General features: G+C 44.4%; 1 protein-coding gene and 2 pseudogenes across 4 annotated transcripts in view; 2 read left to right on the plus strand and 1 right to left on the minus strand.

Annotated features, from left to right (window-relative positions):
- Positions 1-209: 209 nt before the first annotated feature.
- LOC144154959 (STAM-binding protein) overlaps positions 210-25,703 on the minus strand; it is a 41,078-nt gene continuing 15,584 nt past the window's right edge. The window contains exons 6-11 of one of the 4 annotated variants that reach the window (XR_013319485.1): positions 24,624-24,822; positions 20,465-20,602; positions 19,856-20,160; positions 18,171-18,262; positions 15,957-16,069; positions 7,261-7,364 (exon numbers count right to left, since the gene is read on the minus strand). Coding sequence is in view for 2 of the 4 variants with exons in the window: in XM_077686115.1 (XP_077542241.1) it covers positions 832-912; positions 7,262-7,364; positions 15,957-16,069; positions 20,465-20,602; positions 24,624-24,822 (634 nt within the window). In the remaining 2 variants the exon portion in view is untranslated. Of the gene's footprint in view, positions 913-7,260; positions 7,365-15,956; positions 16,070-18,170; positions 18,263-19,855; positions 20,161-20,464; positions 20,603-24,623; positions 24,823-25,703 lie in introns of those variants that run through there. The other 3 variants (XM_077686116.1, XM_077686115.1, XR_013319486.1) reach the window with 3 other exon arrangements.
- Positions 20,611-21,912, plus strand: LOC144154960 (uncharacterized; annotated as a pseudogene).
- Positions 22,173-24,069, plus strand: LOC144176039 (uncharacterized; annotated as a pseudogene).

Consider the following 25,703-nt stretch of genomic DNA (forward strand, 5'->3'; position numbering starts at 1 on the left):
TAATTCGGTGTTCTTCACCTTCTCTTCTGCAGTCAGACTACCACACCAAACAGAGTACTCTGCTAACAGAGTGAATTTCACAGATGCTTCATGCAAGTGCACGGGCACGTATGTACCCTGCAGCTTATTAATGGAAAAACAAACAGGAAGCGAAAAATTCTCTCCAATAACCCATGGGTGGCGACAAGTACAAAAAACCCGCTTCAAAATTCGGCACTCAAAGTTTTATTGTGAACATCGTCGGTTGTCAACTGTGTGTGGCCACAGGTGTTTTATTTTCAAAAATACAGTTGCACATGACCCACAGAAAACAAAAGAATTTGAACAAATATTTGGTTCATGCTTTAATTTTGAAGCATCTTTTTTCTTTTGCACTCTTCCGTGTTGCCTTAATAAACTGCCAGAACAGAAATTTCAGGATGCAGCTTAAATTAATGTTTCTGCATATCATGCTTGGCAATGCGTGCATGGCATCACATGCACCCAACGTGAAACACAGTACGTGGTCGCAGATCATGGGATACCACTGCACTCTCAATATCACCAGCAGCTCCTAGAGTTTCTGTTAAATCCTACGCTGTAGCTATGTAAAGCTTTCGTTCGGATGCCAGAGTTGCTGAAGTCAAAACAACAATGTCCAGTCACAACAAGAAGGCATGGTACGCAGTTATGACTAGCATTAGGAGCAACTAAACGCTGGACGTGCTAGACAGGCCCTCTGTCCAAGAGGTAGCAAATATACAAAAAATGTACATCCTTGTCCTTGGTTACGTTCCTTGTGCACCGGTTACACCCGCACGCACCGGTTTCATTTCCCAACACGGAAAAGCCTCAGGAGGCTGGTTCCTCCCACGACCGAAGATCCACCACTGTGACTGTGGCCCTCTCATCGAAGCGGATGTGTTTGCATTCCTGCAAGAGCCACAAAATAAGAGGTCAGCTGAATATATACACCAGAAAATGTCCTGGCACCCCTACAAAGATCTTCTACTAGATGCTACAAGCGGTCAGTAACATGGGGGCAACAGAACAAAATTGCTCTCATATGCAGTAAAGCATGCTTTTAGTGTACTTATGACTGAGGGTACAGTGCTAGCAGTGCTAGCCTGAAATGAGGGTGGGATACTAGTAATATACAGCAAAGAAAGCTTGCTTACCATAAGATATTAATGTCCAAAAGCAACACAACTACAGTCAAGTCCACTTATAACGATACCGTTTATAACAATAAATCGAATATAACCATGACCAACTATGGACCCGTCCACTTTCGTATGCATTCTATAGTAAAATAAACCGTTTATTACAATGCTCTAGTGCCGCGATATCGGATATTACGATTGAATTAGGTTATAGAGGGCACCGAAAATGCGAGCTGTCAGCGGCTCTGCACGGTGGCTGCGCTGACGGCATACCCCGCGATGCGCCTTGCATACCTTCCACCCCTCAGAAAGCGAGTCAACTGCGCCGCTTCCGAGGAAGTGAGGGGAGGAAGGAAGCGGTTTTCCTTCAGAACTCCCCTCCCGGCGCCACCGCTTTGGCCTCGTCCGCTCACTCGCTCGCACATTGACTTGTGTCACGTGCGTGCCGCTTTGAATTTGGCTGGGTGCTTCTTCAACTGCCTCCGTTTTTGCAGAAGGGACGTCAGGGCCAATGTTTTGGAAACGTCCGAGTGCCTCACTGAAGAGGCGATCGTTGCGCGGATGCGTGCTGCAGACAGCAGTGACAGTGACGACTCTGGTAACGCAGTTCCGCAGCCTACTCAGGTAGCGTCTTCGCAGCTTAGCTGAGTTTGTAGATATAGCGCAATGAATAACGGTGAAAAAGACGGAGCGTCTTTGCAGGTGGAAACACCGCTAGAAGCGTGACCGCGGCAGACAAGGAGCCCACTGTGCGGTGTACGCACGATACAGCATACACCGCAGCAGCTAAAACTTGTCACCGTCCGCCAGAGCGGGACTATTGCAGAAAATCAGCTTCTAAATGCATGAAAGGGGGTGATAGTGCTGTAGAAGACTGCCCTGGTGATCGTTGTTGGTGCAGCTTCGTAAAGCGGTGACTAAATAACTGAGGCAATGCTAAGCCTTTAGTGCACGAACAGTCCTCGGAGGGACTGTTCGCTGTGACAGCGCTGTGCCGCCACATGTGGAAATGCTAGCGGGCCGCTAGTTGTCGGTGGAAATCTACCGTATAAACCGGAATATAGGTCGAGTTTTTTTCCAAAAAAATCCGCACAAAAGTCACCCCTCGTCTTATATAGCGGTCATTGGCAGAATGTAAATCGTTGTCTGGCAACAATGTGCAAGCGTAGTCCGTCGCCATCGCCATTCGTGTCGGGCTGCTCTCTCGCACTATCAGGCCTTTATTTGATTTCGCTTTTCTCTAGTTTTTCGTCTTTTACTCGTCTATTGTGCGTGCGTGCGTACATTTCTGTACGTCTCTGTTCCGAGATGAGTGGCGGAAGTCGACGCCAGTCCACCGCGGCGTTTAAAGGAGCCATGAAGAGAAAACACAAGTTTGGTTCATTCAAAAGATTGTCTCGTTAGAATCATACTGACACCACTTTTAACGTAAACTTCGCTCAAATAAGCTACATAATTAGGAAAAACGGGAATGGTCATGCGACCCACCAGCTCATTTCCCGCAACAGAACCTATGATGTCACATGAGCTAAGCTCTGCGATTGGCGGAGGCTGGCAGAAGCAGACGCACATTAGGTAGAGCTTACAAACTAGACAAACGAGCGATTTGCGCTTAAATTTAGGGCACATTCTTTACAAAGCAATAGGAATGATGGGACAAACAGTGGAAGTTACGAAAGCACATGTAAACATAGAAGTACTGATGCGTTCTGCTGTTCGTACTGCGCACAGCATGCTTGGTTTAGCTGCACAGCACTACGGGGCTTGGAGTTGTCTCAGACGACACTGGCCGATTGACGCAAGCAACGGTGTCTTACGTGACCCCATTTGTCGAGCGAGCACTGTTTCAGGGAACGAATATTTTCTCCCAGAACAAAAACAAGCTAGGTTTAACTCTTTCGCTACCGCAGAAAATTGACCAATTTTTAGGGGTCCAAGAAAACATTGTTTTTTCCTGCTAAAAAATTATTTAGGCACTAATTGCAGGAGCAAAAAATGCAGATTATTTAACGGCCTTTCCAATAACACCAGTTTTTTAAAGGTTTTTATATACCATAGTTGTGAAAAAAAATATCAAAATCAAGTTTTGTCAAGTTGTCGAAAAAAATGATAAAAAAGGAGTTGTGTATATCAAACCACCGGTAGTAGAAAAAAATTAGAATATACATTTTGTAGGGAACCATTTCAAAAACAAACCCTAAAAAAAATGTCGACTTGCGCGGAACAGTTTTTCAGATATAAAAAAAAAATGTTAGCAGGCATGGTGCTCGTGTCATGCGGTGAAGCCCAACCTCTAATTCAAAATGTGCAATTTCGGGTGGTTCCCTGGAATAAATCTGGCGGTTTGACGTTATCAGAGGCACCAATTTGCCCCCATATAACGTAAAAACATCTTGTCAATGGCTGACTTTGCATTTACAGCGAGCACAATATTTGGGACAAGCACGCGATGCGGAAAAAAACATGCATGAAGTTGAAAACGGAACGCCGTGGCTGATGCTTGTTGTCGTTCACGGTCAGTTATCTCTCAAAACATAAAGCTGAGCTTTATTATCATCTTCTTACTCGCAATTGTAGCCTTGCTCGCAAAAATTAGGTACGATGAGCTAGAATCGTGCCCTGCGATCTTTGGCCGAGTAGCAGGAGCGCGATGAAAAAGAACAGCACAACGAGCCTCCTCTATTGCAGCGCCACCTAACATTTTTCAAATGAAACAGTACAAAAACTTATCAGAGACTCCGTCCGAATAGACAGTTCAACTAAGCAGCAATATTAGACACCCGGATATATCCTCGCATGGAAACGAAACTGGAAGGCGAACAGCTGGCAGTGTAAGGCCGGTTTGAAGCGCTGTCCTCGGCGGAACAGATATCTGGCGACTGGGTGTGACCTTTTGACTTGCATCTGAAGTTCTTATCGCAGAAATCGGGTTAGGGTGGGGGGAAATCAGGAGCGCCGTGCTTTGTTCGAGGATCAGTCGCGGACGCTTCAGGCGCCATGGCAGGTAGCCTTGAAGTTGGGTAACTGCGTAGTAGCGCTAAATATGAATTTCGCGATGCAGAAACGAAACCGAAACTGTTGTAAACTGTTTGCTAATGGTCCTGGGGTGAGTAGAACTACCACAGTACATAGAACAACTTGCGCAAAGGCAATAAAACTGTCTAAAATCATAAAGTAGCTTTGCAACCAGGCACTGCTTGACATTTTCAGCCGATTTCTGGGATTAGTACTGTCAGAGCGCGAACCTGACGATTGAAAATCGTTTGCTAGTTCCCCATTCACGCCCTGATAGCAAAAAACAAGCGCTGGTGCAGTGTAATTACGAGTTGCACGCATTCTTCGTTGGTAGCCGTGACGCGCGACGACCACGCCCCTTTTCCACACCCAGGTGATTCAAAAGCGTGTCAAAAATCACGTTTCCGTTGCAAAAATGAAAACAAAACTGATTTTGAAAGGCCATTTTCTTATCTAACTCCGAACAGCTTTACTTGTTCGAGAAACGCCTGGAACGCTATGAAAAGGCGCTCGCAAAAGTATCGATCAAATTGATCGATTTTGATAGGCGCGGTAGCGAAAGAGTTAAATGCGGGCAAAAACAAACCAAACGCTTGCCACGGTATGGTGGCACCATCTAGGTTACGGAACGTAAAGAAACGCGGGAACAAACCAACACCGCTGTACAGGGTGGAGACAACCTTTGAACGGTCCCGTGGCGCCGCAATTGGGCCAACGGGCTCAACGCGTTATTCTTTTCGTTTCCCACGAGACCTAGCAACGTGAAACAGACAATATGATTCAAACTTCTTCAGTAAACCGCGTTGCGGCGATAATTTTAGCGTGGTTTTGACACAATGACTTGCTTCGGCGGCGAGCGAGCAACCGAAAATGGCGGCGCCAGCGTATACGTGTCTCTACCCTGTACGGTGGATGCGTGAATGAAGGTACTCTAGGCTGCAGAGCGGTCGGTTCCTGTGATGTCATTTGGGACCACGAAAACGCATGACTGAGCGGGAAAATCAAAATTTTAACCTAAATTGTTTAATTTCTCAGTGAATAAAGCACCGTTTGTATCCGGACAAGCGCTGGGGGCACTATAAAACACGAAATCTTTCGAATAAAACCAACTTGCATTTTCTCTTAATGGCTCCTTTAAGCTGACGACGATTGAGTCACCGAGCAGAATGGGAATATGGCGGCACAACGTCAGTTAGGCTTTTCGGAGAAAAGTGTGTGGTACTGGCGGAGCCAGAAAGCTAAGCTGTGCGCGTGCAACCCCCGAAACCGATCGTTCCGTGGACGTCAAGCGGTGCACCCTGAGTTGCAGAACAAAGTGGCGGACTTGGTCCGGGAACTTCACTCACGATCACTCTGGAGGCCATGCACGGACCGGCTCCGCGAACTGTACAATGAGTGGATAGCCGGCGACAACAAAAAGACCTATACGGGCCGGTTGCGACAGTGTCAAGTTGGGTGTCCTTCTCTGGGCAGTCGCTGCCTGACGACATGGTTACACGAGCGTTCAGGAAGTGCTACATCAGCTACGCGCCTGATGGCATGGAAGATGACAGTGCGAAGCAGTCATCCTCGGACGACACTGAGAGCTCGGACGAGTGACTTCGGCAGGCATAGTGAGTGGCAGTGACGGACGGGCGTCGAAAATAAATATAGACATTGTGAGAGCACTTCTGTGCCGAATTATTCTTTTTGTCAACTTTTCCCACCTCAAGGTGGGGTCGACCTATATACCGGGTCGACCTATAATCCGGTTTATACGGTAATTACTGTCGTGACCGAGCATGTTGTGTTTGGAACCCCCCACCTGGCCTTCAAATGCTCGTATCCCTATTCTAAAACTGACTCGCTGACGCAAGCCTGACCGATGCGAGAAGCCCGGCCACCTGGCAGTGCGAGCGGGCCAACCGCCGACCAGCCCCACTTGGCAATAGCAGACAGAGCATGCGCACTGGCTGCTCAAGCCTTATTGCTGGCCCTTTTTAATGAACGATAAAACTCAGCTAATACGACACACTTTTAAACCATATTTGTGGCAGGACGTTCCTTTGAAAGTGCACTCCAGCGATTGCACATGTAAAATCGCAAGTCCAACTTGCACCTGCAGTTAGGACGTGCTCCAAGGCATGAGGGTTACGGTAGGCTCAAGTCAGGAATCCTATTCTAGCGACTTCCATTGTGAAAGAAAGGAAAAAGCTCCTTGCTACGCTGCTGTGTGGTATATGATGAACCCTCCCCCAAATTCATTCCGACTTTCCAGAAAAAAGAAAAAAAGGTTGGTTAATTACGCGAGTAAATACGGTATGTCGTAGGGCCCTTCGGAAGTCGTATCACGGTAGAGGGAGGGCGCAATTTGGGATCTGCCTTTTCAAAGCACAAAGTCTTCAGTGATAACAGCAACTTTTACCGTCAAACAAAATTGCAGTAAGCTATAATAAGCTGCCCCTTTCCAATAAAGCACAGTTATATGTTATCTTCACAATCTCTTTGCAGTGCACAAAATAGATCACAAAATACGGCCTTCTAGTGAAATTTCCATGTGAAGAGGTTTGAGCAATATAATTTAAGCAAAAATGGTATCTGCAACTTCCCCCCAAATTATCAGTACCAAAGTTCAGGCACAAAGCTTTCACTGCACACCAGCAGGGAAAACGCAGCCCGGAACTTATGGATAAGGCTGATACAAATGTGCAGGACACTGCATCACTTGAGGAACTGCTTCAATCTCACAGCGATTTTTAGATGTGCACTCGGCTGGAATTTAAGGACGTTAAGGGCTGAACATAAACTGAATATGGAAGTAAGGCTTTTTAAACCTCCTTTATCTTTCATTTGCCTACAACCATTGCTTGTTTTTATTTAAACACAATTTTTTTTCTCTCACTGCCATTGTTTTTGTCTTTTTTTAATGCGGAAGAAGACATTACAGGCCTTAATAAGTGAGAAGGCCAAGCAGCTTTGCCATCAAACAGATGGTGTACAAACAACTGGCTGCAAAGGTAGGTGGGCACAAAAACTGACAGCAAGCTTCATCAGATCACCTGTGCTAATGTGCCAACATAACGCTTTACTGTACACAAGACTCTACTGTACAGAACAACCCCTACCTCATAAAGTGGTGGATCATTAGGGTGCGGATGAAATCCAGAGCTATTGCATTGAGAAATGAACGACAGGCCATGGTCAACTGTCAGGCTGAAGATCTTGTTCCTGAAAGCAAACAGTCGCCAGGGCATCAGCAGTAAATTCAGATGACTTTACAGTACACAAATTGACACTATGAAAACAAAATTGACAACTCAGAGCAAGCAAGTTATGTTTAAACATTGTGGCCCTGCCAGATAAAGGATGGACGAAAACTGAAACGAAGTGGAAATCGCAGCGTTTTCAAACCTTTCTAAAGTATAGGCACACATAGAGGCAGCAATATGTAGTCAATGAGAGCTTGCTTCTGGGCTAGTTGGTACATTATTTCTTGTAAAAACACTGCACTAAATTGAAATTAACGAAGACAAAGGACGGCGAAACACAAGATGCAGACTTACAAAAGCGCAACTATCAACTGCAATACAAGCAATATGTATGCAGGAAACTTTCCTACTTAAATATCATTCTTGAGATAGTATTGTCCTTTAAAATCAGTCTCAAGAGGCACTACACTCTGCTGCAAAGGTCTGAATATATGTGTCACAGCTGACAACACAACACAGCACAAATGCAGAATTTGTTGAAATCAGCTAGAAGTCATCCCATTTGGTGCAGTGGCACATGGCTGTCAATAAGTACAGTAAAACCTCATTATAACGAAATGGAATATAACAAACTGATAAGTGTAACGAAGCAATCATAATCCCCCTTGAAATTCCCATAGATGCCCATTTTTCAGGATCTCATTTTAACGAAGCTAAAATTTCCCCCGTAATGAGTATAACACACCTATTTTTTCCACAACCAGCATTTACGGACCCTTTTGGTAACCGTCACATCAATGTATTATAGAGCGCGATGGGTTATGTAGCATCTCGGATGCGGTAATTCAAAACTCACGATAGCTAGGGGCCGCTAATTCCAGTGCACTAAAATGGCTGCAAGCGCCTGGCAACACGCGAGAGGTTGCGGGCCTCCTGGGCTCCCAGTAGGGTGCCTGGATGTTCCTCCATCCACTCTACTAGGATGTGGCAGACCTGCTGTGCCGCTTCTTTGGTGCTCATTATGGCGATGAGAGTGGACCCAAAATCGCCGATACAGCTTAAAGGGACCCTGCAACACTTACCATCGAGTACTAGAAATGTATTTTGGGGTAAAGTCTATTGTCCCAGCAATATCCTCCCGCAAGAATTATGAAAATCCGTTCACTATCACCGAAACTACGTGCGATGAGAAATCGCGCATAATCGTTCCCTCTCAACTCGACGGCGGCCAACGCAACGAAAGCTGCACGCTCTCTCCCGGAGAGGGGGGCGGCTCGCTGCGTTCTCTTCGGCGGCATTCGATATATCACAGGCCGGGGAGTTTTCTCCTTTTCTCCGCAACGTGGAGGGGCCTATTTCTGGTCCAGTGCCACAAAAAAGCAGGCATGGGTACCTGCTCACAAGCGTGCGCTCGGGCGGGTAGGGCGTTTTTGAAGCAATAAACGTTTGTTGTCTAGTGTTCCTGTTGAAAGGGAAGTATTGAGCTCATCACTCAAACTATGCACGCACTCAAAACACAAAAGCAACGGCAAAACTGTGCCTACAGGTTCAGGCATAGAAGAGGCTCGTACACAGCGTTGACCACAGCGGAAATGGGAGAAATTAGCCGCGAAGTTGACCAGTGACAGCTGATCGGACAGCCATGGCCTCAGTGACGTCGTTTAGGCCATGCCAGGGGTGCATAATGAGGAGAACAGAAGAGAGCACGGTTCGGTTTTCCGCGTCTTTTACAGCGATTTGCGCGCTCCCCTCTTCCCGCGCACGTGTAATATTTGGCTCAGGTATTCCTGCCAGTGTAATCTAAACGTCGCGCAGATTTACTTGCACTGCTCAGAGTGTTGCAGGGTCCCTTTAAAAAGCCATCATACGCCTTAAGAAGACACAGCAAAAATTTGTAAAGGACTTTTTCTCTGCAAAGTGAGCTGTCAGCTCGTGTGCTCTTGAATGATCATGGATGAGCCATCTGGCGTGAATAAAGTAAAGACTCTTTGATGGTTTTTTTTCTTGCTTGTTTTCTTTATTTTCGCGGGCTGCTGCGAGTTTTGGTGGTGAGTACATTCGCTCTTGCATATAAATTGTTGGCAGAAATGGACATTGGCTATAACAAAGTAATGGTTACAATGAAGTAATTACGACCCCCCTTCAACTTTGTCATAACAAGGCTTTATTGTATCACTACAGCATTCAGTCAGTGCATGAAAAGCACCCGAGTGCTGTGCAAGAGCTGTTGCACTTATCGCCTGGATTTCCCCCTCCCCCTTCAAAGAGCAAAAAACATGCAGAGGAGCGGCTGGCACTGAGAAATCAGCATGTTTGTGAAGTAAGCCGAGAAAGAGCCGGCAGGTATGGTAATAGCATACGCCACAGCTTTGGTGTATGCAGGGCTCCTCAGGCGATTTCACAACTGTTTGAAAGCAAACTCCAGATTTACACAGATGTTCAAAATAACCTATGCAGTCATGAAACATACTTGACCGAATCAAGTTGATGCAAAAAGGAGAGCTTAAGGGGAGATGCGGGTCTTAGAATCCCGAAATTTGACCAAAACGATTTTTCAAAATCGCCATTCTGGGAAAGTAGAGCTATTTTTCTCCCGGACAGGCAAATATCCAGACCCAGGAGTACGTAGTTGAGCCATAATATCAATTTATAGCAGCGACGACTGCTAAAATCAGCCAGGATTCGATACGAAAAACAGCATTTTTTCGACGACTCGCCGCTCGGGTTCTACATGTGCTATGGCATCCACCTTGGTCTCATTCGGAAGTGCGTCTTTTTGTTTTCAATTCCCGCCAGAACTGTTTCGTTTCATTCGTTGGTTGCGAGTAAAACCGGGGTAGAAAAGAGCTGGAACGCGCTGCCCAATTGGCTACTGACTGCACGTGACCGTAGGGCGCAATCTCATTGGCTGGGCGCCGTGGGTCGTCTGCTCGGCACACTCATCACGGTGCAACGGCTCACGTACTCGTCTATGCAAGGACTGGCAAAAGCACCAGACGGCGTAAAAACGAAGTAACTATGTCTATCGATAACTGAAAGGAAGAACGAGCAGTATTAAAAGCGACCGGAATACGCTTTTGTGCGTGTTTGACGACGACTTATCGCGGGAACGACGCTGAGACGGAGGTAGGCATAGCGCATCTGCGGGCTGCCGAGACGACAGCGCAATACACCTGAGGGTGCGCTAAGATACGTTTACCTTTAGATCAGCAGCACATAGAACAAAAATAAATGATAAAGTGGAGGATGCCGCTTGCCGACGGCGCAAAGGAAGTGTGTTCGTTCTGTTATCAACGATGCCACGGCGGGTCGGCAAGCATCCCGGCGTGCGCTTCCTCATCGGCAAGTTACCATAGAGATGAGCGATTTGAGATTGATAAATGCTCGCACTGTGCACATCGTGCGAGGGTGATGTGATATGATATGCGAGTAGATTAAATCGAAAACGTGGTTATCCCACCCAACCAAGCGCATACACATCACAGAAGAGTGTGGTGCATGCTATTACCAGCCCCTTCGTTGCAACTCACTTCGCACGATGCAAATCGCTTTGGAGCCAATTTATTTCAACGAATGAAGCAGTAACATAACAAAATAAACGTTTAAAACTGTGGTGCACGATCGGCACCTCAGCCTTGATTGCCAAAGAGAGACGGCGCACTGCCAACAGTGTGAAAATTGAAGCAACCTTCTGGCTTTGCTTTTGTTCTTCTGCCAAGTGCCATCTGTGTACAGAGGATTTCATAATTTTACCATGAACTGATTTCAGTAAACTTGGTATGCTCGTGTTGACCGAAAAGAAAGCTACATTCTAAAGCATTTCTCTTTTTCACATGCTCAATAAATAAAACTTACTTGTAGTAAAACTTCAAGTGCGATTTTCTCAGCTTCCCTTTTTTTGCATATGTGCCTAGCCTTACAGGGGTTTTCAGGTTGTTTTTTTCAAAGGATTTCTATAAACGTTATACCGTTAAATTTGGGATGAAATGAACTGCATGCGGATGCTATTTTAATTGGCTCAATGTGCCTCAAATAAATGTTATGAGTAATAGTATGAGCTCATTAGGTATTCTGAAAACTTTACTTGGTATAATTAGACTGATTCAATCCAATCAACTCTCTTTACAGGAATACAAATAGCATCAGCATGCATGGCAGGTGTTAAGCTACACATTCATACCATTTATTTTCAAAAAATTTGAATAAAAGGCCCCTTAACTCTTTCGTTACGGCGGAAAAACGGCCGATTTTAAGTGCTTCCACAAAACGTTTTTTTTCTCTTGAGCTACTGGACACACGTAGCCTTGCTATGCATGAAATTGTAGCTTATAGATTGCTCTTCCAAACACAAACCAGCAGTTTTGTTAAAGGTACAATAACTTACAGTTTATTCGTCAAGTAATCAGAAAAAAGCCCCCAAGAAAAGTATACGAAAAATACAAATCGGCACTTTTACCGAGACTAAAAATTATTGCAGGTATTTTAAGATATACAAATTCTTCCTACGTTCCTTGGCTATGATTCTATATATAACTCAACAGTGTACACCAAGTTTTGGCTTTTTGAGGGCCCGTCAACCTAGCGCAACTGACGGCTGTGCCACGCCGCGAGGGCACTCAAGGGTGAGTTAGTCTCTGTAAAACGTGCATCCAAGTACCGTACTTACCCGATTCTAACGCGCACTTTTTTTCCGGAAAAATAGGTCGAAAAATTGCATGCATCGGATACGAAACCGAAACAGCAGAAATTTCGTCCCACCCATCGCCATCGCCATGTCAAGATGGCAGCAAAGCTTTTAGCAACGATTTTTCGGACGCAGGAAGCATAGGCGCCTAGGCTTTTCTATCGGCGTTAGACAAATCCTCAAATCGTTCCACTTGCGCGCTTGATAACAGCAATGGCAGCAGCGGCTCTCACGCGTTCAAAACGAGCGGTCGGCTGAAGCGTGCGCCTCTGAAGAAGCTCGCGGGATGGGCGTGTGAGGCGTGGGCCACGATCCCATCGACCATGGTTGAACGTTAGTTCAGAAGTGTGGCATCGCGAACGTGCTTGACGGCACCAAGGACGAGATGTTGTGGTCAGCGGAGAGCGACGAGGAGCGAGATGAGCGACGAGGAGTGGGATGAGTGAGACTACTTCGGGAACTAAATCTCCCGTTTCTCTCGCATTCGTTTTTCTTGCTCACACAGTTCTGTGCGCGTTACAATCGGAGGTGCAAGTTTTTTAGTTTTTTTGTCAGGAAAATCGGGTGCGCGTTAGAATCGGGTAATTATGGTATACTCTTTTGTGTCCTCGCACAAAATTCTTATGAGTTCGGTGGTAAAAAACAAGAAAAAAAATCGAGCGCTCTTGACAAGCGTCGCACCTGAACCCTGACGCGCTAATCTGACACGAGCGCCAGGTTATCTTGAAGGTGATAGCGCGATACAGCGCGGTGCATTTGGCAAAATATCCCGGCCGTACGTTCTCGAGACCCTAAACACAAAATTCAAACCGCAGTCGTCAGATAACAAGCACGTTTTGTTTATAAATACAGCGCGGAGTCACAACGAAATTACCTGCCAGCGCTTGTTGAAGTGCGAGGCACCTGAACCGGAGCTTCGTCGTCCTAACTGAAATCTGAAGATCCCACATCATTGCTTGACCCCTCACTGCTGCTGGAATCAGAAAAGTCGACAGCAGGATCTGCCGAAGTGCTTGCTACAGCAGTCCGACTGTGCGGAGCGCGGCGCGAACCCGACGCCATTTTTCCTCCTCCTCCTCCCCTCCCCCTTCGGTTCCAATTTCTCTTGCTACGCCACCACCACACGAGACACATAAACAAACGAAACCGAAATTGAAAGAGAAGTTGCCAAAGAACACACCAGATGGCGATAGTTGTCTGTGGAGCGCGGGTTTCGGATTTTGCGGGAGATTTAAAATCATCGGACGCCGGCTTCCGATTGCCTATGGCGCCGTAGTGAAAGAGTTAAAGGAGCCATGAAGGCAAAATACAAGTTGGGTTTATTAGAAAGACTGCTTAGTCCCGATAACAATGATACCAATATCATTGCAATCTTCGAACAAATAACGGAGATATTAAAGAAAACACACCTTTTCTATGACGCCACGGAACCTTGTTTGTGCGATTGGCGGCCACCTAACTGACCTGTCACAACGGCACATGACTGGAAATCTGTAATGGGGCCTCTAGTTCCATTTGACCGCATCACTTGAATGCTAACGTGCAGTTAACGCATTGAAAATTATGTTTTATTGTTGGCCCGTATGACGTCATTCTTGCTCATAACACGTCACTGTGGCGCAAAATTTGAACGTTTTTAAATACTTCTTGCTGTTTTTGTCGTTAAAAAACATTTTTGGGGCTGTAATGAAGCTGAGTGAGATATTGAATCCTAGTTCTTTCAAATTACACGAAGTTGTATTTTCTCTTCATGGCTCCTTTAACGGCCCATAAGAAATTACTTAATTAGGCTCCAGTATTTTCTTTGTAACTGAAAAAATAATTGTGCCACATGAAAACTAATTACACATTTGAAATGAGAAAAACAAAACATATATGCCCAGTGATTTTCATTATCATAGACCAACCAATAAAAAAAGTTCATTTCAAGACCCTCGTCTTCTCTTAAATTTATGGCACAGCATGACACTCTATAGTTGATTGAAACTGCCTGCTATAGGCTGCCGTTGTCAAAAGCACTGAAATTTCGAAACATCGCGAAGACAAATCAAATTTGGGCCCCAAGGGATGGTGAGGGGCTATGGATTAATTTAGACCCATTGGAGATTTTCATGCGGCAAAGCCTCCTGTGAATGATTTCATGCCTGGCTACAACTTCCTGCGTCATTTGCTTTGAAATTCTTGCCAGATGGCCTGAATAGGGTGGGGCATGTAATGTGTCTGTACGTACTTTATTTAAGGGGGGACACTGCTCTTAAAAAAACTTTAATTTTTAAGTAAATTCTGTGAAACTTGACAGACTTGGTGGTTTCCCTCCACTGATTTCAAATATGGCATTATTTTTTTGTTGGTCAATTAGGTCCCAAGATAATTAGAGGTAATTAACCATTTTTGGAGGAACAATAGACAAAACTGTGTTGGTAAGAAAACTGTAATCTTTACATTTCCCAATACTATGAACACTGGTGAGTGCAATAACACAATCATTTTTTTGATGCATCGCTTAAAACTAATTTTACAGCTCATTAAACCTTGGTGGCAACACTGGCAAGAAGCCATTTTGAGTGCCAACTTCAAACACTGAAGTTTAATGAGCTGTAAAATTACTTCCAAGCGATGAATAAAAAAAACTGATTGTCTTATTGCACTCACCAGGGTTCATAGGGTTGGAAAATGTAAAAATTACAGTTTTCTGACCAACACAGTTTTGTCTATTGTTCCTCCAAAATTGGTTAATTACCTCTAATTATCTCAGAACCTAATTGACCAACTAAAAAAATAACGCCATATTTAAAATCAGTGGGGGGAAAGCAGCAAGGCTGACAATTTTCACAGAGTTTGCTTAAAAATTAAAAGAAATAGTTTTAAGAGGAGTGTCCCGTCACACACAAAAAGAAAAAAAAAAGTGACGCACAGCCAGGCACAAGGCAATAAAGACAATCTAATAGGCTCATTTGACATTGGAAATGGCAAGTTTTTTGACCTGTGCATAGTCTCCCTTGTGACTGAAATAATTCACTTACAATTTATTTGCAGCACCAAACACACTATGTATTGCCTTGGCTATAGTGCTGACTTTCTTCACGAAATGCTAAATGAAAATGTCACACACGTTAGAACTGCATACAAAACTAAAACCGCCCCAGCAGTGACCTATCACCACTGGCACAAAAAGGCGGTCTGCTGCAGTCTTGTTTTTTACGGCAATAGCCGTAAATACGAGAAATTACTGTTTCCATGAGTGTGGCCACACCAGCACACCGTATACAAGTGTGCCATGCAAGCATGCTCACTTAACAATACAATCGCTACATGCCGGCCGTGCCTGCTCAACGTATTTATGAAGCAGTGTGCCCACTTGCTAGCGTGCTGGCATTCCAGACGTTTGTAATGATTCGCTAGGCTTTCCCAAGGCATAAAGAAGGTTAGCATGCAGCATTACCAGCAGTGGCACAACAGCTGTCCCCATGCTTGAATTACTGCAACTTTTCCTGTAATTGTGTACAGATCCTACACAAAGTTTGTATTATCTCCTTCCCCGAAGTCGTGTGCACTCTGTGTTTTGCATTTAGGTAGCAGGCCTTGTTAGCTATTCCTTCATTTCGAGAATGTTCTTCCGACCAAGCACATTAAGTCCACATGGAAATGCTGGCTGCGACGACAAGTCACGTTCACTGTGATGCCAAATTCAACAGCAGCTGAAATACAACTGCACTGCATGAATATGATGCTTCGAAAATCTGCATGTGTGACTACTGCGCGTGAAAAAAGATTTTCTCTCCTAAGTTGACTCGCTTCCTTTGTTCCCGCTAGTACACCAAAAAGTGTGTGCAACAAACACAAAATCAATTAGAGCACAGTATTGAAATACATAATTCACAGATGGCAAGAATGAGAAAAATGTGCAGCAGATATTAAGGCACTCACTGGTTATACTTCGGGGAGCATACAATGGCCACAGCTTCAGGCAGCATGAGCTGATAACTGCAATGCGTGTGAAGATCCACACTGGACATGAAGGCAGTCTGCGATGGGTGGGTCTGAAAAGACGGAACGCACAAACAGCTTAGCTGAACGCTCCCAACCTTAAGAGAGAACAAGATTACAAAACATAAAAGTTGGGAAGAAATTAGTTCATCTTTAGACGTAACCAACTGTGCACTAACCCAGCCAGCATTTTTTAAACCTTACTATCCTGACAGCAGCTAGGCAAATAGTGAAGACTATGATAGGCACTGTTCATTTATGAGCCTCTTCAGGCCACAGTTCTGGACTAATCATAGATTGCCTATGCCCAACTGAAGCAACTGTCCGGCACACCTATCCATATGCACTCGACTGAGAAGTGTTCATAGACCACCAGTGGCCCCAGCCCGTCAAGCCTGCACATGCACACAGAAGATATTTCATATATTCCAAATCGAAGAGTACTTTTGCTGATGCGCTGGCTTCTTTTTGCTTAATTCGGGGGCAAGAACCATTTCTATTCCCCATTTCTATGGTACGATATCTGCATACAGTTCCTGCCTAAGCTGACTGCAAAAACATAAAATGAATTATCTGCATCGCGCCTGGCCAGGCAGTGCTGTCTTTTTGCCATGTAGCACCTCTTCAAAAAGTCACCACCCACTCCGCAAAAACAGTGGCCATCACCATTTTGCCACGGTTCAGCCAGCTTATAGCTGGCAGCACTTATTTTTTGTTTTTATGGATAGACCAGGAAGATGTTGTCTTCAAACATGGGCTCATACAAAGACCTCCCTGCACACTTCAGCCGCAACAAACCAGTAGTTCTAGAAAGTTTTTCTTACGAAATAAAAATGGCACATAATGGCATAAGCCTTCTAGAGGTCTTAAAAAACAATGTTAATGTTAACAACAACAAAAAAAAAGGTCTCTCCCAATGAACAATTTTTTTCTGAATTAGTTTCACCCCCTTTGAAACAGGAAATGTTAATCCATTCTTCAAACGCAGCACAATAAAGTGAACCAACAGGGTCTGATTTCATTGCTCGTTGGTCCCTTTCAGAGATATTTTATTAGTAAACAGTGCTAGTAAACACTACACACCAGTTATTCTAATTGAAACTTCACTCTTTCGTTACCGCGCCTATTCAAAATCGTTCAATTTGAACGATACTTTGGGAGTGCCTTTTCACAGCGTTCCAGGCGTTGCTTGAACAAGTAAAGCTGTTTGGAGTTAGATCAGAAAATGGCCTTTCAAAATCAGTTTTGTTTTCATTTTTGCAACAAAAATGTGATTTTTCAGGAGTGTTTGAATCACCTGGGTGTGGAAAAGGGGCGTGGTCATCGCGCGTCACTGCTACCAACGAAAAATGTGTGCCACTCAAAATTATTCTGCATCAGCGTTTGTTTTTTGTTATCAGGGCATGAATGAGGAACCAGCAAACAATTTTCAATCGTCAGGTTTGCACTCTGACAGTAATAATCCCAGAAACCGGCTGAAAATGTCAAGCAGTGCCTGTCAAGCAGGCAGTTTCATTGCCTTTGCGCACGTTGTTCTAAGTTGTGTGGTAGTTCTAGTTACCCCAGGACCATTCGCGAACAGTTCACAACAGTTTCGGTTTCATTTCTGCATCGCGAAACTCGTATTTAGCGCTACTACGCAGTTACCCAACTTCAAGGCTACCTGCCATGGTGCCTTGAGCGTCCGCAACTGATCCTTGAACAAAGCATGCTGCTCCTGATTTCACTGAACCCTAACCCGATTTCTGCGATAAGAACTTCAGATGCAAGTCAAAAGATCACACCCAGTCGCCAGATATATGTTCGGACGAGGACAACGCTTCAAACCGGCCTTACACACTGCCAGCTGTTCGCCTTCCAGTTTCGTTTCCATACGAGGGTATCTCCGGGGGTCTAGTGTTTCTGCTTAGTTGAACTGTCTATTCGGACGGAGTCTCCGATAAGTTTTTGTACTGTTTCGTTTCGAAAATGTTAGGTGGCGCTGCAATGGAGGAGGCTCGTTGAGCTGATCTTTTTTATCGCACAACAGCTACTCGGCCAAAGTATGCAGGGCACGATTCTAGTGCATCGCACCTCATTCCTGCAAGCAAGGCTACAATTGCGAGTCAGAAGATGATAATAAAGCTCAACTTTATGTTTTGAGAGATAACTGACCGTGAACGTCAACAAGCATCAACCACGGAGTTCCGTTTTCAACTTCATGCATGTTTTTCCGCATCGCGTGCTTGTCCCAAATACTGTGCTGGCTGTAAATGCAAAGTCAGTCATTGACAAAATGTTTTTATGTTATGTGGGGCACATTGGTGCCTCTGATAATGTGAAACCGCCAGATTTCTTCCATGGAACCACCCGAAATTGCACATTTTGAATTGGTTGGGCTTCACCGCATCACACGAGCACCGCGCGTGCTAACGTTTTTTTTATATCTGAAAAAGTGTTCCACGCATGTCGACATTTTTTCTAGGGCATGTTTTTGAAATGTTTTCCTACAAAATGCACATTCTAATTTTTTTCTACTACTGGTGGTTTGTTATACACAACTCCTTTTTTATCATTTTTTTTAGACTTTTTTTACAAAAATTTTGAATTTGATTTTTTTTTCACAACTATGATACATGAAAACATTTAAAGAACTGGTGTTATTGGAAAGGCCGTTAAATAATCTGCATTTTGTGTTCCTGTAATTAGTGCCTAACCAATTTGTTTAGCAGAAAAAAAAAAGTTTTCTTGGACACCTAAAAAGTGGTCAATTTTGCCGCGGTAACAACAGATTTAAGCAGCACCATACTGTCTGAAAAAGTGAGATAATGGCAACGAATGCACAGTTCTGGAGCAAGGCATACTTGGATGCCAGAGAATCAAGTACTAATGATGCAACCAAATCAGCAGCACAGAACCAGTAAAATGCTCTTTTCTGGCTAAGCATGGCAGGCGAAGAATCTTCATGGCTCCTTTAAATAGTCGGGTCTACTAAGGTTAGTCAGCCCCTAGTTAGTGACTGCCCGTGAATATGGGCTTAAGAGTTAACTTCACATTCTAGATGCCCATGTACCACTAAGCCAGCTTTAAAGGGACAGCCAACCATTTTTTCTGGAGCACATGTTCACTACTGCCCATGAAATTCACAACTTTAGTATACAGTCAAGAACACAAACAATTTTCAATTAAGCTAGAGGAAATTATTTTAATACGGCACCAAAAGTAGAAAAAATTAAAAGGTGGCGACGACCAGTGCGTAAACTCACCATACAGAGCATGCACATCACGTCATCTAAAATAATTTTGCCAGCGTAGTAAAACATGCCAAAAACATAAACACAAATATTTATGCAACTTGTTTTGGTTAACTTCATCACTTCAAACTACTTTACATCAAAAATGTTTAAGCGCCGTGGTCTTGGCAGTATTACTAACTCTATGGTTTTCTGCACAAATCAGCAGAGCCGTCCACCGAAATAAAATTGAAACACATGATGTGGACAGGCTCATGAGTAAAACAATGCATACAAAAATGTCATGAGTAGGTAACACGTCACCGTTTTAGTTTAGATCACGTTTTAAACAACTTTTTTATTCTTGTGTGCCAATAAGCAAATAAACTCAGCTACTGATGGTGATGGTGGCTGTGCCCTTTGAAACGGGCTATCGCTGCTCAAACGTGCAATCAAGCTTAAAAAAAAAAACAAAAAAAAAACACACAAAAAAAAAACAAAAAAAACAATAAAAAGGTCACTCCTTGCGTCGCTCCACAGAGCAGCGCCCCTGTAGTCCCTCTCACAGCCTTTGCCCTAGCGCACAGTTTTGCCACCAAAACTCCAGCCGCCTCTTCGTCACTTCACGCTCTATGCTGCTGCCAATCCGGAAACCCAGGGCGGTGGGCAGTGACATCGTCCGGGCAGGGATATGTTGGGGCACCCGACGATCACGTGCTCCAGAGTCTCGTCGCACTCCCCACAGAGGGCACAGGAAGGCTGTAGCCCTCCACACCCGTGTGCGCAGCACGCCTCCTCAAGCCTCGGCCAACAAGCCGCTGCCCCACGAGTTGTCGTAAAGGCCCTCTCGGCCTCTTTTCTTGAACGTACATCGTCAGCGCCGACTTCCATTGTGGTTTGGTGTCATGGTTGCCAGCATTACTCCCCGCCCTCTATGGTATCACCAGTGAAACAGGAATGAAAATGCCAATGAAGCTCTTGGGCACAAATTGAAGAATAGGCAGTGGGTGAACAGAGTACACCAACCATAAGAGCTGGTGCTACAACTGCTGTTATATTTCAAATACCTTAAGTTGCTTTGTGAAGCATACATGAGAAGAGAAGAGGAGTGAAGAGGAGAGAGAAAAAGAGAAGAGAAAAGAAGAGAGATAGAGAGGAGAACAGAAGAGATGAGAAGAGGAGAGAGAGAGAGAGAGAGGGGGGGAACAGAGGATGCAGAAAACAAAAGGGACATACATGTACCCAGCCAATGGTGTCTAGGCCATAGACGTCCTGATACTCCAGCACTTCCTCCTCACTCTCTGTAAAGCAGGAATCGGCGGTGCCTGACTGCTTGGGCACCAGAAGGTGGCTGATCGTCAGCTGGTTCTTCGACTGCAAGTCACACCAAGAAACAAAACACACATCGCCATTCCACCAACACGGAGAATTTTGTAAATTACACTGCATACCGCTGGGTAAATACACTTACAATTCGCAACAAGTGCAAGTCGGATGCAAAGAGGTGAACACGAGGAGCTCACACTTTAGCTTTAAACGGGCTAAGTTTGTTTTTCCTTCCAAGGCTAGTTTTTGCATCATAACCTCTTGCGTAGATGCTGCTCCTCTTTATTTGCTCAGAAGGTCTAAGCTTACTCTAACATGTTAACACAGCAGAATTCGTCATCTACACAGACAAGCTACAGTATGCTTAAAGGCTCTAGCTTCCCACGATTTCGCGAAAAATTGTGGGATTAATGTTTTTTCGCAGAAATAATAAAAAAAAAAGAAACACGTGGCGCTATGCCCTCAAAAAAATAGATTCGGTGAAAGGTGGAGGAAAGGTAGTATTATCTTATTAGTAATGGCAAAATGTTTTTTATTACGTGCCTGTAATTTCTTACTGTCTGATTATTCCAACTTTATCAAATAATAAAAATGGCTATGTGGTACAGCTGCCACCCGAATCAAAGGGCTTAGCCATAGCTGGCCATAGCCATAGTCAACTATCCATCCAACACGCAACAACAATAGGCTCCTCGTTCCTTTTGCTTTGTTCATGACCGATGATGTTGGCTTGGTTTTTCAAGGCGGTGTCGAGATGGCTCCTTCAAAATTTCCTTTAAGCAAAAAGACAGCCAAAAAAACGCGCTTGAGAATGCAAGCACGCTGGCTTCTACAAAGATAAAGAAAGTTTTTTTTTTCCTTTTTTTTTTCCAGAGCTTGCATGAGAGCAGTTGACTATCGCCGCAAGTCAACTATTGACGAGCACATCAAGAGCAACCGTCAACGTAAGAACCTAAGAACACCAAAAAGAGGTGAACAATCATTAGGAGACGCCGCTGAGAGTTCAAGAATGGCAAGTAAGCAATGTTGACCGCAAATGCTGGAGTCTGCAATCACAACTGGTGAAGTCAGGAAACAGCGTGCCTAAGTTCCTGGGTGCATTGATATTGGCAAATATTCTCTAGGAGAAGCGGACAATTCGAAGTTGCGGACGCTTATACAGACACACATGCGAAAAGGTGGATCGGTGCCTGGGTCTGGCACACTCCACCACCGACTTCTTGAGTTGCTTGAGAAGCACGAGACAGAATTGAATTCGAGGAAGTAATGGGCTTTGTAAGTGATAACACCTTTGATACGGTAAAGTCCTTTAAAGTGCATAAAGCCACTTTGCGAAGGGGCTGTTCACATTACAGGTATATCCCATACAGTAAACATTGTAAGCAGCACCTTGCAAGACTCTTTTCCAATGGTGGACAAATTTGTCGCCTGTATGAAGAAGGCGACCCATCTGTCAAGTAGAAAGAGAGCTTTCTACAAATCTCATCTGGAAAACTGCGGGGTTCAGTGTGCCAAAACACCTCCAGCACATGTCAAAGGTAGGTAGAAATCGTGGATTGAAGCTGTTGAGCAGCACTTTGCTTACTTTTACACTCTCCTTCCTTGCTATGGCAAGTCCATGAAAAGTACGCAGAAATAGCATGTGCTGATTCTCTTCTGGAACTTTTGAATGAACACTCAACTGAGTTGAACTCTTTCTCACAACACCATAGGCCATCGGACATGCAGTTCCGATAATTTCAAACATCCCGCGAAAGCTAAAATTGGCGCCTTGCAGACAACTAACGCCATCTGGCATATTTATTAGGAACTCGTTTTTCGATTTCATTATGGTTTGTTTACATTTCGCATGCATAGACGGCATCAAAAGTGAAATTTGAACCTGAGATAGCGGTGAGTTGTGCGGAAATGGTGTCCCCTTCACAGCGTGCTCCGCAAAAGCGGACAGCTGTGGCAGGTGCTTCGGCAGCTGCAGCTGCTGATTTTTCTTACCCCAGCAGTGATGACTCCAGCAACAATGTGGATTCACCAGATATTAGTTCTGATGAAGACACTCCCATTCAACAACCTCAGACTTTGACAAGTGCTGGGGGTAAGGTTCGTTTCTGACTTCGCGCTGTATTTATAAACAAAACGGTGCTTATTATCTGACTGCATTTTTACTTTCATGTGTAGGGTCTGGACAACGTGCAGCGGGGATGTTTTGCCAAATACACCGCACCATATCATGTTATCGCCTTCAAGATAGCCTGGTGCTCATGTCGAAGTAGCGCTGCGGAGCGACACGCACCTCTTCTCAGGAGTGCTAGATTTTTTTCTCTTGTTTTTTACCACTGAAGTGATAGGGATTTTGTGTGAGAGCACAAACATGTATGCTTGGATGCATATTTTAGAGCGACCGCCCTACTCTCGAGTGGCTTCGTGGAGTGGCACAGCCGCCAGGGCCACTACCTAGGTTGGCAGACCCGCAAAAATCCAAATCTTGGTGTACAGCATTGAGCTAAATATTGAATCATAGCTTAGGAACGTAGAAACAACTTGTATATCTTATAATTCCTAAAATAATTTTTATGCTCAGTACAATCACCTATATGTATTGTGTGTATACTTTTCTGTGCATTTTTATTTCTGTTTTTATGAGCAATAAACTGTGAATATTTGTAACTTTCACTAAACTACTGTTATGTGGCTGAAAGAGCAATCTATAAACTACAATTTCATGCACAGCAAAGCTAAATGTGTCCAGTAGCTCAAAGAGAAAAAAAAAATTTGCGGAAGCACTCAAAATTGGCTATTTTCCTGCCATAACGAAAAAGTGAAGTACAGCATGCGATGCATTGCAGTATTTCGAAAAAATGTGGCAAGCGTGCTGAAAGCAGCAGAGGGCTAGCACGTAGCCTGCCATAAAACATACAATGCTTTATTTGCACTCTAGGGATGCTTGGAAGCAGCTGCACAGAAGAAATTCGAAATGGAACTGCAGAAAGAAAACAGCGCACACTACGAGGTCCATTGAATTGCAAACTAAATGAAGGCTGCAATGAGTAAAGCAGCTAGCAAGGCACTAGAATACTTGGAGAAATCTGACACTTTAAAGTTCGAGTGTGAGGTGCTTGGATCCCCTGAAAGCTGGGTGTCTCTCAAAGAAAAGATCAGAGTTCAGGGATGTTCCTGGACTTGGGAAAGAATCACTGGCCCTAACTGCTGAATGGCAAGTGTACCTGAAGTCTGCCCGAGAACTCGTCTCCTGACAGGGACTTGGCACCATTTCTTTCTAAACAAGAAACGCCAGGTGAAGATTTTGGTGTTCTGGCTTTCTGGGCTGGGATGGAACACCTCACTCCAACACTTTTTCCCGTTGCTCATACCTGTCAGTGCCAATCAACTCTGTCGACGCAGAAAAGTCGTTCAGTCACTACTATGGTGATATCGTGTCTCACAAGCGACATTCTCTCAGTGAAGAGAGCACAAAGGATCACCTAATGCTCAGCCACAACAGCTTCCTTCAGTTTTAAATTAAATCAAGCGTGTTCGGAGTCTGACAGTGTTGAATAAATGAACTGTTTCAGGTATGTTAATTCTTTTCAATTTTGCCACAGAATTTTGCAGATTCTGTACCTAGATTCGCAGATTTCATTCGAGCTGAAATAGAGAGGGTCTTAGCTAGTTCCTACACCATGAAGCAATTGAAAGGTGCAATAGAAAACGAAACAACAAAAAAATAAATTTCTTCAACACAGAGTTAGACTAGACGCTTTCAAATACTGTCTTCACGCTCACTGTGGACTGCCAAGAGCCAGTTGATGGCGTCTTTCTTTTCTTGCATGGCACTGACTGAGGTGAACGGATGCCTAAGAGGGCTGTCTAAGATGGCTGCAACACACAGGCTATTGCAGCTTAGTGAATTGAAAAGGACCAACATGTAGTACCACATGTAGTGAATTGAAAAGGACCAACAAAAGGACCAACTGGCATGCTGATGTAGTAGCATTACAAAATGAAGACTACGTTAGCGGCCTTGAAGAAAAAAAAAAAAAAAAAGAAAGGCGCTTCTCCGCAGGATACTCACAAACTTTCCAGCCAGAATGGCACAGGTTTCAATGTTTTTTTCCGTGTTCCGCCGGCACATGTGGAGAAACCTGGAGAAAAGGCTCTCAGGCACGACGACCGTTCGCAGCCCCTGGGTGCCGAGGAAGTAAGGCTCCGGGCTCAGCAATGGCAGGGGCTTGGTGCTGCGATCTACCGTTGGGATGGCCCTCCGCACCACACTGATGCAAGAGAGATGTGCACAGGGGACGAAAATTTGCACTGAAGTCTCGCCAAGTGCACGTCAATGGCCACACAAAGTAATTATTAGGGCATAGCAGTTCAGGCAAGTGCCTACAAAAATGTTACAAAAGCCTAAATGCAGCTTTTCAGGTGCTGCCAGCCTTTATGGAGATTTTTCCTGACTACTGCCCAAGGAGAACTCAACCAGAAGTGTGTCAGGACCATCAAGAACTGATAGCCGCACCAGAATTCGATCCTAGCTGTGCACACAATTTATGCTTTGATGATGATGTGTGGATTTTTTTTATAGCGCAAGGCCAGCTTCAGCAGAGTCTAGTGCTTTAACGCTGTTGCACTGAATCACAATCAATTCTGAAATTACCACACAAAGAGTGGGTGAAAATGACCCTTGCAAGGTGAGCAAAAAAAAAAAAAAAAAAGATTTATGGATCACTAACTTGTTGAATTTTTTGCACCTCAGAAGCCCCATAGCCCCTTGTTCGTGCAAGGGGTTTGAGGCAAAACCATTGCATGAACAAAGGGCGCAATGCCTCCGGCAAACTGAAAATTCCTCAGGCATATACTCAAAACATGAGAATGGACTGACACTATGGTCGATACGACATCTTTGAAAAAGCAGTGTTGGTGCAGTGAAGTTGCAGCATGTTTAAAACTAGACATTCTTTAATATCCTAAAAACAGTGAATAATGCAGAGTACAGTCATTAGAAAAAGAAGATCGTATTTTGTAGAGTTTTTATCTTCGCTGTCATCAGAATTATCTTATTGTTTAACACTAACCAGATCAAGCGTAATTAAACACTACCATGCCGTCATTTCCACCTAATACAAACTTTTAGAACCTGCAAGAAACTGTACCA

The sequence above is a fragment of the Haemaphysalis longicornis genome, unplaced genomic scaffold (assembly GCF_048455015.1).
Source record: "Haemaphysalis longicornis isolate Haplotype H1 unplaced genomic scaffold, Haemaphysalis longicornis Haplotype H1 scaffold_1, whole genome shotgun sequence".
Classification (NCBI taxonomy): Eukaryota; Metazoa; Arthropoda; class Arachnida; order Ixodida; family Ixodidae; genus Haemaphysalis; species Haemaphysalis longicornis.